Source organism: Hyaena hyaena, unplaced genomic scaffold, assembly GCF_003009895.1.
Source record: "Hyaena hyaena isolate Hyena2069 unplaced genomic scaffold, ASM300989v1 scaffold_204, whole genome shotgun sequence".
NCBI lineage: Eukaryota > Metazoa > Chordata > Mammalia > Carnivora > Hyaenidae > Hyaena > Hyaena hyaena.
This window is the reverse complement of record NW_024080837.1, coordinates 2,528,689-2,543,340: the sequence shown is the minus strand read 5'-3', so window position 1 is coordinate 2,543,340 and position 14,652 is coordinate 2,528,689. Positions and strand designations below refer to the sequence as shown.

Below are 14,652 nucleotides of genomic sequence, written 5' to 3'. Positions count from 1 at the left end.
TAAAAACCCTCAAGAAAGTAGGGATTGAAGGATAATACCTCAAAATCTTAAAAGCCATATGTGAAAGACCTACCACTAATAGCATCCTCAATGAGGAAAAACTAAGAGCTTCTCCCCTAAGGCCTGGAACAGGACATGGATGTCCCCTCTCACCACTGTTATTCAACATAGTGTTGGAAGTCCTAGCTTCAGCAATCAGACAACACAAAGGAATAAAAGGCACCCAAATTGGCAAGAAGGAAGTCAGACATTTACTTTTTGCAGATGACACGATATTATATATGGAAAACCCAAAAGATTCCACCAAAAAACCGCTAGACCTGATCCATGAATTTAGCAGTTGCAGAATATAAAATCAATGCACAGAAGTCATTTGCATTCCTATATGCCAATAATGAAGCAGCAGAAAGAGACATCAAGGAATTGGTCCAATTTACAATTGCACCAAAACCCATGAAATACCTAAAGGTAAAACAAACCAAAGAGTTGAAAAATCTATACTGAAAACTATAGAAAGCTTATGAAAGAAATTGAAGAATACACACACACAAAAGGAAAAGTATTCTGTGCTTATAGATTGAAAGAACAAATATTGTTAAAATGTCAATACTACCCAAAGCAATGTACGTATTCAAGGCAACTTCTTACTCAACACATTTCCAGAGGCAAGGGAAACAAAAGCATACATGAACTATTGGGATCTCATCAAGATAAAAAGCTTCTGCACTGTGAAGGAAATAATCAACAAACTGAAAGGCAACCAACGGAATGGGAGAAGATATTTGCAAATGACATATCAGATAAAGGGTTAGTATCCAAAATCTGTAAAGAACTTATCAAACTCAACACCCAAAAACGAATAGTCCAGTGAAGAAATGGGCAAAAGACGTGACTAGATATTTTTCCAAAGAAGAAATCCAGATGGCTAACAGACACATGAAAATATGCTCAACATCACTAATCATTAGGGAAATACAAATGAAACCCACGATGAGACACCACCTCATATCTGTCAGAATGGCTAAAATTAACAACTCAGGCAACAACATATGTTGTCAAGGATGTGGAAAAAGAGGATCTCTTTTGCACTGATAGTGGGAATGCAAACCGAGTGTAGCCACTCTGGAAAACAGTGTGGAGGTTCCTCAAAAAATTAAAAATTGAACTACACTATGACCCAGCAATTGCACTACTAGGTATTTATCCAAAGGATACAGGTGTGTGTTTCAAAGGGGCACATGCACCCCAATGTTTATAGCAGCGGTATCAACAATAGCCACAGTATGGAAAGTGCTCAAATGTCCATTGGCTGATGAATGGATAAAGAAGATGTGGTATATAGAATGGAGTATTCCTTGGCAATCAAAAAGAATGAAATCTTGCCATTTGCAACTACATGGATGGAACCACAGACTTTTACGCTAAGTGCAATTAGTCAGAGAAAGACAAATATCATATGAGTTCACTCATATGTGGAATTTAAGAAACAAAACAGATGAACATAAGGGAAGGGAAGTAAAAATAGAACTAAAACAGGGAGGAAGACAAGCCGTAAGAGACTCTTTAATACAGAGAACAAACTGAGGGTTGCTGTTAGAGTGCTGGGTGAGGGGGTATGGGCTAAATGGGTAACGGGCATTAAGGAAGACACTTGGGATGAGCACTGGGTGTTATGCATAGAGGATGAATCACTAGAATCTACTCCTGAAATCATTATTGCACTATATGCTAACTAACTTGCAGGTAAATTAAACAATAAATAAATAAATAAATAAATAAATAAATAAATAATAAACAAAATTTTAAAAAAGGAATTAAAAAAGCTATATTACTTTTTGTCAAAAGCTTTTTCTGCATCTATTGAGAGGATCATGTGGTTCTTTTTTTTTTTTTCATTTATTACTGTGATGTATCACATTGATTTGCAGATATTGAACCAGCGTGCATCTCAGAAATAAATCCCACTCGATCGTGGTGAATAATTCTTTTAATGTATTGTTTGATGTGGTTTGCTAGTACCTTGTTGAGAATTTTTGCTTATATGTTCATGAAAAAATGGTGATGGGGTCTTTATCTGGTTTTGGAATCAAGGTAATGCTAGCCTCGTAGAATGAGTTTGGAAGTTTTCTTTCTGTTTCTATTTTTTGGGACAGCTTCAAAAGAATAGGTGTTAGTTCTTCTTTAAATGTTTCATAGAATTCCCTTGGAAAGCCATCCAGCCATAGACTTTTGTTTTGGGGAGATTTTTGATTACTGATTCACTTTCTTTACTGGTTATGGATCTTTTCAAATTTTCTATTTTTCCCTGTTTCAGTTTTGGCAGTTTATGTTTCTAGAAATTTGTCCATTTCTTCCAGATTGCCCAATTTCTTGGCATATAATTGTTCATGACATTCTATTATTATTGTTTGCATTCCTGTAGTGTTGGTTGTGATCTCTTCTCTTTCATTCATGATTTTATTAATTTGGGTCCTTTCTTTTTTCTTTCTGATCAATCTGGCTAGAGGGTTATCAATTTTGTTAATTCTTTCAAAGAATCAGCTCCTGGTTTCATTGATCTGTTCCACTGTTTTTTTATTTTTTTCAATATCATTGATTTCTGCTATAATCTTTACTATTTTCCTTCTTCTGCTGGTTTTGGGCTTAATTTGCCCTTCTTTTTCCAAATCTTTTAGGTGTAAGGTTAGGTTGTGTATTTGAGACCTTTATTCCTTGTTCAGGAAGGCATGGATTGCTATGTACTTCCCTCTTATGACCATCTTTGCTGCATCCCATAGGTTTTGGGCTGTCATGTTTTCATTTTCATTGGCTTCCATGTACTTGTAAATTCTTCTTTCATTCATTGGTTAACCCATTCATTCTTTAGTAGGCTGTTCTTTAATCTCCAAGTATGCAAGGTCTTTCCAAATTTTTTCTTGTGGTTGATTTCAAGTTTCATAGTGTTATGATTTGAAAATATGCAAGGTATAATCTCAATCTTTTGGTACTTGTTGAGGGATGATTTGTGTCCCAGTAAGTGATCTATTCTGGAGAATGTTCCATGTGCACTTGAGAAGAATGTATATTCTGCTGCTTTAGGATGAAATGTTCTCAATATACCTGTTAAGTCCACCTGGTCCAGTGTGTTATTCAAAGCCATTGTTTCCTTGTTGATTTTCTGTTTATATGATCTGTCCATTGCTGTAAGTGGGGTGTTGAAGTCCACTACTATTATAGTATTATTATCAATGAGTTTCTTTGTGATTAATTGATTTCTATATTTGGGTGCTCCATATTGGAGGCATAAATCTTTGCAATTGTTATATTTTTTTGGTGGATAGACCCCTTAATTATGATATGATACTTTTCTTCATCTCTGGTTAAAATATTTATATTAATATCTAGTTTGTCTGATATAAGTGTGGCTACTCCAGCTTTCTTTTCTTTTGATGACCATTACCATGATAGATGGTTCTTTATCCCCTCACTTTCAATCTGCAGGTGTCTTTAGGTCTATAATGAGTCTTGTAAGCAATATATGTCTTTTGATTGGAACGTTTAGTCCATTGACCTTTAGAGTGAGTACTGAAAGATATGGATTTAGCGCCATTGTGTTCCCTGTAGCACTGGTGTTTCTGGTGATGTTCTCTGATCCTTTCTAGTCTTTGTTGCTTTTGGTCTTTTTTGTTTGGTTTGGTCTTTTCTCCACCTATAGAGTCCCCCTTAAAATTTCTTGCAGGGCTGGTTTAGTGATCACAAACTCTTTTTAGTTTTTGTTTATCTGGGAAACTCTTTATCTCTCCTATTTTGAATGACAGGATTGCTGGATAAAGAATTCTTGGCTGCATATATCCTGCAGCACATTGAATATATCCTGTCACTCCTTTCTGGCCTGCACAGTTTCTGTGGATAGGTTTTTTGTGCACCTGATCTATCTTCCTTTATAGGTTTAAGACGTTTTTTCCCTTGCTGCTTTCATAATTCTTTCCTTGTCTGTGTATTCGGTGAATTTGACTACAATATGCCTTGATGATGGTTGATTTTCATTGAATCTAATGGGAGTTCTCTGTGCTTCTTGGATTTTGATTTCTGTGACCTTCCTCAGATTAGAAAAGTTTTCCACTATAATTTGATCACATAAATCTTCTACCTCCTTTTCTCTCTCTTCATCTCTGATTATTTGTATGTTATTCCTTATTGATAAGTCACTGAGTTTTCTAATTGTATCATGATCTTTTGCCTTTCCCTTTTCTTCTTTTACATTCTCCTCCATAATTTTATCTTCTTTACTGCGGATTCGCTGCTCTGCTTCATCCATCCTCGCCATCAATGGCATTCATTCGAAATTGCATCTTGGTTATAGCATTTTTAATCTCATCCCGAAAAGATTTTATTTCTTTTATCTCTGCAGACAGGGATTCTATGCTTTCTTCAAAAGCAACTAATATTCCTATTATTGTGGCTCTAAATTCTAGTTCAGACATCTTGCTTACATCTGTATTGACTAAGCCCCTGGCTGTCATTTATTCCTGTTCTTTCTTGGATGAATGCCTTCATTTTGTCATTTTGGAGGGGAAAAAATTAATAAAATTAAAATTAAAAAATTAAAAACAAAACAAAACAAAAAATCAAATAAAGGAAGCTATATCCTACGTGTGTTTTGGTCTGCTTGTTGGAAGAAGCTTGATATAATAGAAAAAAAAAGGAAAGAAAAGGGGAAAAGGGTAAGAAAAATTTTAAAAATAATAAAATTATATAATAGAATAAAATGAAGTATAATAAATTTTTTAAAAATAAAAAATAATGTAAAAAAATAAAATTTTCTCTTTCTATATCCAAGGAAAGGATAAAAAGATAGAAAAAAAGAAAACAATTTAAGCAAGATCAGAAGCAAAGAAAAGGAATAAATAAATGAACCAGCAAACAAGATGAAACCTGAATGAAAGTACATTCCAGTTTCCCCTAGAACTGAAACTATGAAGCCTTCTAAGCAGGTGGAGTGACTTGGGATGGTCATCTAGGGGATGTGCTTGGAGGATGTAGTTGGGCAGGGCTTGGTGTAACGGCTCTGTTCTCAGAAACGGTGAGATCATGACCTGAGCTGAAGTCGGACGCTTAACTGACTGAGCCACCCAGGCACCCCAGTATTTTATTGTTTTTGATGCTTTGCAAATGAGACTGTTTTATTTCTTCTTTAAGATAGTTCATTGTTATTATATAAAATCCTACTGATTTTTTGTACATTGATCTTATATCCTGCAACTTTACTGAATTCATTTGTTAACTCTAATAGCTTTTGGTGAAGTCCTTAGGATTTTCTTTATGCAAGACTGTATGATCAGCAAACATCAACAATTTGACTTCTTACTTTCCTATTTGGATGCCATTTATTTCCTTTTCTTGCCTAATTGCTCTGGCTAAGACTTCCAGTAATAATAGAATAGGAATATCGATATTATCTTTTCTTGATCTTAGAGGGAAAATTCAAACTTCATCACTGAGGGTGATGTTAGCCATGGGCTTGCTACCAATGGTCTTCATTATGTTGAGATATATTCTTTTTTACACACTTTGTTGAAAGTTTCTAAAATGAAAATATGTTGAATTTTGTCAAATGCTTTTTCTGTATCTATTGAAATGATACGATTTTTATGTTTCATTCTATTAATGTGGTGTATCACATGTTTTGATTACATATATTGAAACATTCTTGCATCCCAGGGACAAATTCCACTTAATCATGGTTTATGATCCTCTCAATATGCCATCGAATTTGGTTTGCTAGTATTTTAATAAGTATTTTTACATCTATATTCATCAGGGATATTGACCTATAGCTTTATTTTATTGTGGCATCTTTATCTAATTCTGGCATTAAGGTAATGTTGGTCTCATAAAAGACTGTTCTCTCCTCTTAATTTTTTTAGATGAGTTTCAGATGGATTGGCATTAATTCTTCTTTAATAGTTTGATAGAATTTGACTGTAAGCCATCTGGTCCTGGGCTTTCCTTCATTGCGAGTTTTTTGATTACTGATCCAATATCCTTACTCATTATTAGTATGTTCAAATTTTCTATTTCTTCATGATTTGGTCTTGGTAGGTTTCCTGTTTCTATAAATCTATGCTAAGTTGTCCAATTTGTTGGCATTTAATTGTTCATAGTAGTCTCTTTCTTATGTTCTTTAGTATTTCTATGATTTCATGTGAACATAATGTCTCCTCTTTCATTTCTAAAAATACGACATGTTGAAGGAATTTGCATGTTATCCTTGTGCAAGGGTCACAAGGTTTTGTGTTTTGCTAGATAAAAAAGAGTTCTGGAGGTGGATGATGGTAATGGTCGGATAAGAATATGAATAAACTTAATACCACTGACTGCACATTTAAAAATGGTTAAGATAGTAAACTTTATGCAAATAACATCAGATAAAGGGCTAGTATCCAAAATCTATAAGGAACTCACCAAACTCCACACGTGAAAATAAAACAGTCCAGTGAAGAAATGTGCAGAAGACATGAAAAAACACTTCTCCAAAGAGAACATCCAGATGGCCAACAGACACATGAAATGATGCTCAACGTCACTCATCATCAGGGAAATACAAATCAAAACCACACTGAGATACCACATCACGCCGGTCAGTGGCTAAAATGAGCAAATCAGAGAACGCGAGATGCTGGCGAGGATGTGGAGAAAGGAGCACCCTTCTACACTGTTGGTAGGAATGTAAACTGGTGCAGCCCCTCTGGAAAACAGTGTGGAGGTTCCTCAAAAAATTAACAATAGAACTCCCCTGTGACCCAGGAGTAACACTGCTAGGAATTTACCTGAGGGATACAGGAGTGCTGATGCATATGGGCACATGCACCCCAATGTTCATAACAGCACTCTCAACAATAGCCAAATCATGGAAAGAGACTAAATGTCTATCAACTGATGAATGGATCAAGAAGATGTGGTTTATGTATACAATAGAATACTACATGACAATGTGAAAGAATGAAAACTGGCCATGTTTAGCAGCATGGATGGAACTCAAGGATGTTATGGTAAGTGAAATAAGTCAGGCAGAGAAAGACAGATACCATATATTTTCACTTATATGTGGAACAGGAAGCACTTAACAGAAGACCATGGGGGAGGAGAAGGGGAAAAAAATAGTTAAGGAGTGTGAGAGAGGCAAAACATAAGAGACACTTAAATACTGAGAATAAACGGAGGGTTGATGCAGGTGGGGGAGAGGAGAAAAGGGGTGATGGGCATGAAGGAGGCACTTGTTGGGATGATCACTGGGTGTTATATGGAAACCAACTTGACAATAAATTATAAAAGGAAAAAAGATAATAAACTTTATGTTATGTGTATTTTACCTCAATAAAAAATATTAGAAAAAAATAACCTTTTGGAGGTTACGAAAAGGGAAATCTTGTTCAAGGAAGTAGTCAATCTGGTTGGAGCAGAGGCATCTTTATGGAGGAAAAAGAAAGGGGAAATTTAAAAAGGTGCACTTGGGGTCATAAAAGATAGAGCTCAGCAAAAGAAGCTGAAAAGCTTACTTTAAATGTAATCAACAGAACGTTACCATTAAAGGTTTTGAGGATGGAAGTAACATGACCTGAATTATTTTTAAGATAATAGGGCATTAGGGTGTAGAATGTACTAGAATGGTGAGAGGCTAAATGTAGGGAATTTTAGGAAACTGTTGCAATAGTTCAGGTTAAAAGCAATAAGGGTTGGTCTAGACTGGTGCTAGACAGTATGCAGAACTGGAAATACTGGAACTTTTGTTAATGTTTGGTTTCCTTATTCTTTATCATGTTACCAATAGTTGTCCCAGTAAATCAATTAAAATGCAATCTTCAAAAGTGAGAACTCAGAATATATAACATAGAGACATATTTATTCTTTTTTTGGCACAATCTTTATATAATAAATGGTTAATACTAGGTTATTGAAGAGTAACTGAGAGGGGCGCCTGGGTGGCTTAGCCGGTTAAGCGTCTGACTTTCGCTTAGGTCATGATCTCGCGGTTCGTGGGTTCGAGCCCCGCATCGGGCTCTGTGCTGACTGCCAGCTCAGAGCCTGGAGCCTGTTTCAGTCTGTGACTCCCTCTCTCTCTGACCCCCCCGTGCTCACGCTGTCTCTCTCTCTCTCTCTCCTAGAAATAAATAAAAACATTTAAAAAAATTAAAAAAAGTAAAAATTTGAAGAGTAGCTGAGAAGGGTAAAATTACTGGTGAATGAATGGGAATTTGGTGCCATCTGCTGGCAATAGTAAAAGCTTTCTTTGAGTAGGAAATCTAGACAGATCTATAAACAAATTGGCACAATTAGTATGAGCAATTATCTACAAAACATATCCTTGAAAAAGACCAATAAGGATGAGAAGCCACATCAAAAATTATTGTTTTAATGCATTTATATAAAGAATGACTATTTGATAGTTGTTCTCCCTTGTTTGCTTCAATTATTGTCTGAACGAGATAGATGTAAACACAACACGTTGAATGACTTGAAACATATTTAGTCCAAGTCTTCTCAGATCTCCACAAATGGTAGATAGTACATTGAAATAGAAGCCTGGTGCCTGGGATTTCTTAAACAGTCCCAGTTACGTGTTATATACAAGAAACTTCAGTTTCTTGTTACATGTTTCAGTTTCCAGTTACATGTTTCCCTCCTGACTATTAATCTTGAAAGTACATCATATATTCTACTATATGTAGATTTAAACTACATTTTTTGGACTGTTTGCTGCATCCAGGAAAGGCTCCAAAATGCTTTGTTAGAAAACACACCCATATGACCTGCTCCCTCAATTCTTCCAAATCTCTGTTGAGATGTTACCATGAAGCCAACCGATGACCAAAAATTTAAGCCCTTGCTTGCTGCCATATTCACCAGCCCTGCTTTTGTTTTTCTCCATAACATTTATCTTTACTGCATGGCATAGATAAGTAGTGAGATAATAGATAACTAAATAGATATTATCTTTTTTTCATTGACTATCTCCCCACACTATAATATAAGCTCCAGGAAGACAGAGTGTTTTAATCTATTTTGTCCACTCTACTATCCAGAATAGTGCCTGTACATAATAAGTACGCCCACACAAAGTTGAATAAATGAATGAAGGCAAGGAATGGAGATGTCATTAGTTGATGGACAAAAGGAAGGGCAACCAGATTTCCTGAAATGGAATGTATGGAAGGGTCTTCTGGGGATTTCCAAGAGGCCCTTGGAAATGTGGTTCTGGGAAAAGGTCATTCAGATCAAGTGAAGTCAATACCTAATGGAAGTGACCACAGAGTGCTTACCCCTTAAAAGCTGAAAATCTAGCATTGAATCATGATGATACAATAAAATATGAAGGAAGTAGATCATTAAGAATAAATAATACTGAACTTTGTCAAAATCAGGGTATCTCTATAAGCAGTTACAGTAGTTGGTTTGCATGGTTTTGAGAGCATTTCCAAAACAGGAGTTCTTAATGATGTTGGCAACTTGTCTTTGGAAAGAAGTGAGTTAACAGAGATACTTCTCTTAGATATAGAAGGTATTGCTTTGCTTACACTAAAAAAAATAGTGCTACTTTCATCATATGTCATATTTCGTTAGTCTACCCCCGACTTAAACCACTCACATAACTCAATGACACCAGTAATTAACTTAAGCTCTCAGGATTTCACTCACATTAACCTCCTTTAGCTATCTTATTAATGTAAAAGGGAAATTTTCTATCTTAAACTAACATGTGACACTTTTACCATTTTCTCAGTTTTCAAATTACAGTGCCCATATGGGGAAACAGTATTTTGTTCACTGACAAAAAGTCAGAGCCTAGAGTTTGATTCTGGTTCTCCCACTAACCAACTACCTTTGTAAACCATAAGTAATTTATGCTATTGTCTCTCCAGATTCATTACTTCAAGGAAAATATATTCACACTCAAGTTGGTGGTTTCTATGGGACCTTCCAACACTGATCTCGGTGATTTCACAATTCATATTCACTCCCCTAGTAAATGTATCCAGAGCAGATGAAAAATAATAAAATCATCTTGAACTTCAAGTTGATAGTGAATCTTATGCATAAATCTTCTACGAAGTTCTTCCAGGTAACAATTCATGATCGAATTGTCTGCCATCTGTTTCTTTACCTGTTGGGATTATTACAAGGGATCCAGTTCACCTCAGGGTCTGGGATATCCTCCAAGTATGGGTAGATAGTTTCCCTGGTAAAATTCCAGCCATAGATACCATCTTCTGGAGTCACAATAATATGTGCACCCTGCGAAAAATGTACCTTAATTAAAAATTTCTCAATTAAGGAAATGTTCCAAGAGAAGTCTGGAAGATGACCTGAGCAACTGAGTAGATGAGAAACCAGGCTTTTTTTTCTTTCAGTCTTAATCCTTTGTTTTCTCTATTTTTATAACTTGTTTTCTCAACCCAGCCATTTTTATTGTCTAATCCCACTGTTGCCATTTCTAGACAACTTTCTCGTTCTTCCATAAACATCAATAGCTTTACATGTTTACCACCCACAGCAGTTAATTGTAAATCCAGCTCTTTTCAAAATCACTTCCCTTCTCTGGACTTCGGTCAGATGTTGTGTCTGAGTGTCACCGGATTGATTTATACTCAAGAGTCTTGGTTTTTACTTCCTCCTCCATTCCAGCCTTCCCTGCTCCGTATCCTGCAAAAGTGAGTCTGGTTTCTCAGAAGGAGGGCACTCAGACACTGGTTACCTGAAGTGTGCCAAGCCCAGAGGGACACCCCGCACTAACCAGGGCACCTTCAGATGGGAGAGTCATCCTGAAAGCTGCTGCAGCCTTTAAGAAAATGGCTGCACTAAGGGTGCAAAAGAACCTCAGAATTCTTAATAACCTTTATAATTTGTGTATGTATAAGAATGTGTATTGATGTAAATGTAAGATGTAATGTGTAACTTATATATAGATATTCATGACTCACTCTACATATCCCTCCTCTATACCTGATCTACGAATATCTTATTTAAACCATACCGTTCAAACCACACACTGAAACCTAACCCTTCATTGAACTCAAGGACTTACTATTCATTAACATATATACTTTTACCTTGTAATTAGAATGAAGTATGAAGTACATGATGCATATTAAATAATTTGCAACTTCTTAACTTTAGTTTGGTGTGATGAACTAATCTGAAAACCTGCACACACTTAAGAGCACAAAAGTGTACCAAGGCTGCTAATACTGTAAGGCACAGCGCCCAGTCCTGACTCCTTCGTGTGCGGCAAAGGGACAGGAGCAAAGTTGTGAAATTCACAGCAAGTTCCTTAAAGGTCTGCCGCGACTTAATGATGATGAAGCCATTCTTTTCTTAACTTTGTCTCACTCAGGGAAGCATAATAGTATCCTGGCTGTAATAACTCTGAGAAGGAGGGAGGACTCTGATTGTAGAGCAAAAGTTGTTGGCTTCCCTGAGACATATATCATCCAAAAGTATAACTGAACTTGACAGTGACCCTGTCCCCACTCTTCCTCTACATGGAATCTAGCACAGTTGAGAGATGGTACCTGTTTTGCTGCTGAAGTGATCGCTGTCTCCAAAAGATCCAGATTTTGGTTCATTAATGCCAATGCCTCTTCATGGGACACTGGTATTACAGCAGTGTTAGGCAGTATCACCGCATGCTCATAGACAGCTGCAATAAAGGTATCCAGGGAGCTGACTTTCAAGACACAGGAAGCTAAAATTGCCACAAAAGCCAGCAACAGAGAAGTAATCATGCTGAAGTCCAATGACTGCTGATAAACAGAGCAAGTCCTGATATGTGTAGAGAGAAAACACAATAAATAAGTCATGTGAGTCCCAGAACCTAGTCCCTTAAAAGCAAATTACAAAATCTACTATAAGCAATACTTACGGTTTTACATCCTAGACAGAGATGTAAACAAATCTTAACACAGAATTCTTATTGAAGAGATTTGTGAGGATCTAATAAGGAAATATATGTTTCCTTGTCATAACAAACGACCAGAAACTGGGCAACAACAGAAACTTAACACTCTCACAGTTCTGGAGGCAAGAAGTTTCAGAGGAAAACAGAGCTGGTTCTTCCTGAGGGCGACAAGGGAAGGCAAGGTGTCTCTCTGTGTAGACGGCTATCTTCTCCCTGTGTCGACACATGATATTCTCCCCATGCACACATCTGAGTCCAAATTTCCCCTTTTGATGAGGACATCAGTCATTAGATTTAGTGCCCACCTTACTCCATAATGACCTCATCTTAATGTATATCTGAAACAATCTTACTTCCAAATGAGGCCATATTCTAAGGTGCAGGTGGTTGGAGCCATAACTAGTATGATCATGTTAACTGTCATTGACTAATTGCCAGGTGCTCTCGCAAATAACCAAGGCAGGCAGTTTTCCTACTCTTTAGACAAAGAGACAATAAATCTATGAGGAATTGACAGAACAAAGAAAACTTAACTTCAGGGGCTTCAATTAGCAAGGGCTTCCAAAGAGAATCTGGGCTGGAGTCGTAAATTAAATAAAAAGTAACAAGAGTTGTTTATAGAGTCTTTATGGCTCTAAATTTCCTATCTTTGATATGAAGGATCTCTCTGCCTTCTGGTACAGAGAGGCTACATTTCAAACGGGAAATTTATTTCTTGTTTTCTGGAGATAAAGATGGGGGGTTGTCGGAGTTGGTTCTATTTTGTTTTGTTTGCATAGGTTGTTTCTTAAGTCACTTTTACTTAAAATAATAAATATGGGGTGCCTGGGTGGCTCAGTCTGTTGAGCATCCAACTTCGGCTCAGGTCATGATCTCATGGTTGGTGAGTTTGATCCCCGAGTCAGGCTCTGTGCTGACAGCTCAGAACCTGGCATTTGCTTTGGATTCTGTGTCTCCCTCTCTCTCTGCCTCTCCCCTGCTCTCACTGTCTCTGTCTCTCTCTCTCTCAAAAATAAATAAACTAAATAAATAACTGAAATAATCAATATGCCAGGAGAAATAGGTGGTGGACATTGAGAAGAGCACTTGTTGGGATGAGCACTGGGTGTTGTATGAAAGCGATGAACCATGAGAATCTACCCCAAACACCAAGAGCACACTTTACACACCATATGTTAGCCAATTTGACAATAAATTATAATTAATTAAACTGGGAAAAATTTTAAACAATAAATAAAATAATCATTATGCCAAAGTAGTCATATTTTGGGGTGGTCTGTTCTTGGCCCCTACAGTTTCCTCCTCTGAAACTTCCCTAAAAGTGTCATACATTCAAAGTTGAGCTGGCAGATTGCTTTATCTCATTAAACAGTCTTTCAGTTCTGACAATGGTCTAGTTTAATTAAATGAACTTTAGAAGGCCGTGATGCTTATGTGTTTTCAAAGCTAAGCCTATGGTTCAATAATCATGTAGTAAATAAGAGGCATTTTTATGGAAACAAAAGAAAAATAATGGTTAAGATTAGATAAATCATAAAACTGATTTTGAGTTCTGAGCATAGCCAGTTAAAAAGATTTCTAGATGGCAGGCTAAAGCATCTTCAAATAGGGTTAGGGCAGGCAGGGACAATTTGGCAGACTCCTTTGTACATCAAGTGTCTCTGGTGACCTTTCTGAGGGACCCACAGAGTAACAGGCGTGAAGATTATCTATATATGAGCTGTCTGTGGTAGCTTCTCTGAAGTTTACATCAAGTTGTTTATATTTAGTTTATGAGGCTTCAGAAAAAGGAGAAATTTTATTTACAAAATGATTCCAAGTCAAAATGATGGGGAAAAACTGGTAATGTTAATTCAGAGTTGTAGCCAGACATTGAAGGAAACTAGAAAAAAATAAAGATCTAGTCTCATTTGTGGTTTTTTTTTTTTTAAGTTCGTTTATTTTGAGAGAGACAGAGAAAAGAGCACAGGCAGCGAAGGGGCAGACAGATGAGGGGACAGAGGATCCAAAGCGGGATTCTGTGCTAACAGCATGGAGCCCGATGTGAGGTTTAAACTCACGAACCGGGAGATCATGACTTGAGCCGAAGTCAGATGCTTAACTGACTGAGCCAACCAAATTCCCCATGGATCTAATATTATTTATAATGAACTGTTTTAGAATCTAATATCCACAAAGGTGTATTACTGAAACATAATTTTTCTTTTATAAGCACCCTGATTTTACCAAAGATAGTCAAATCAAGACTGATCTGTTTATAAAATAAACCTACTTAAAAAGAAACAACTTGGCCTGATTATTTATAAAAGTTCAGCAAGAATACCAATTTATCATATAGACTCTTTTAAATCTGCTTTGTTGGAACTTTTTATAAAGAATCTCTAGCTTGAACTTTTCATAGCCTCTCAAAGCCAGAAGCCAAGCCAAATATACGCCATCAGACTTTGCATTTAATATTTATAGATTTAGATTCATTCTTCTCTTCTTGAGATTCTCAAAATATCCTGAAGTTTCTGCACCTGCCAAGAAGTGACCTTCTTAACTGGTAAGGTTGCCGGCAATCCCATAAGTAAGGTATTGGGCTGTTTTCCCGAAGAGTTTTATTGGCTTCACATAATTAACCTTAGTTCCTTAAAGCTGTCTGGTCATATCTTAGTTTTTGCAGTTCTCCCTCAAATATAACATTCCAGTCAAAGCCTCAGTAATACAATCAATGT

The 14,652-nt window shown here is 36.5% G+C and overlaps 1 protein-coding gene across 6 annotated transcripts in view; it reads right to left on the bottom strand.

Moving 5' to 3' along the window:
* VNN1 (vanin 1) overlaps nucleotides 1-14,652 on the bottom strand; it is a 66,284-nt gene that overhangs the window by 15,873 nt on the left and 35,759 nt on the right. For all 6 annotated transcript variants that reach the window (XR_005530192.1, XM_039242038.1, XM_039242034.1 and 3 more), the window contains 2 exons: nucleotides 11,550-11,799; nucleotides 10,142-10,272 (listed from right to left, as the gene is read on the bottom strand). Coding sequence is in view for 5 of the 6 variants with exons in the window: in XM_039242038.1 (XP_039097969.1) it covers nucleotides 10,142-10,272; nucleotides 11,550-11,762 (344 nt within the window). In the remaining variant the exon portion in view is untranslated. The remainder of the gene's footprint in view (nucleotides 1-10,141; nucleotides 10,273-11,549; nucleotides 11,800-14,652) is intronic.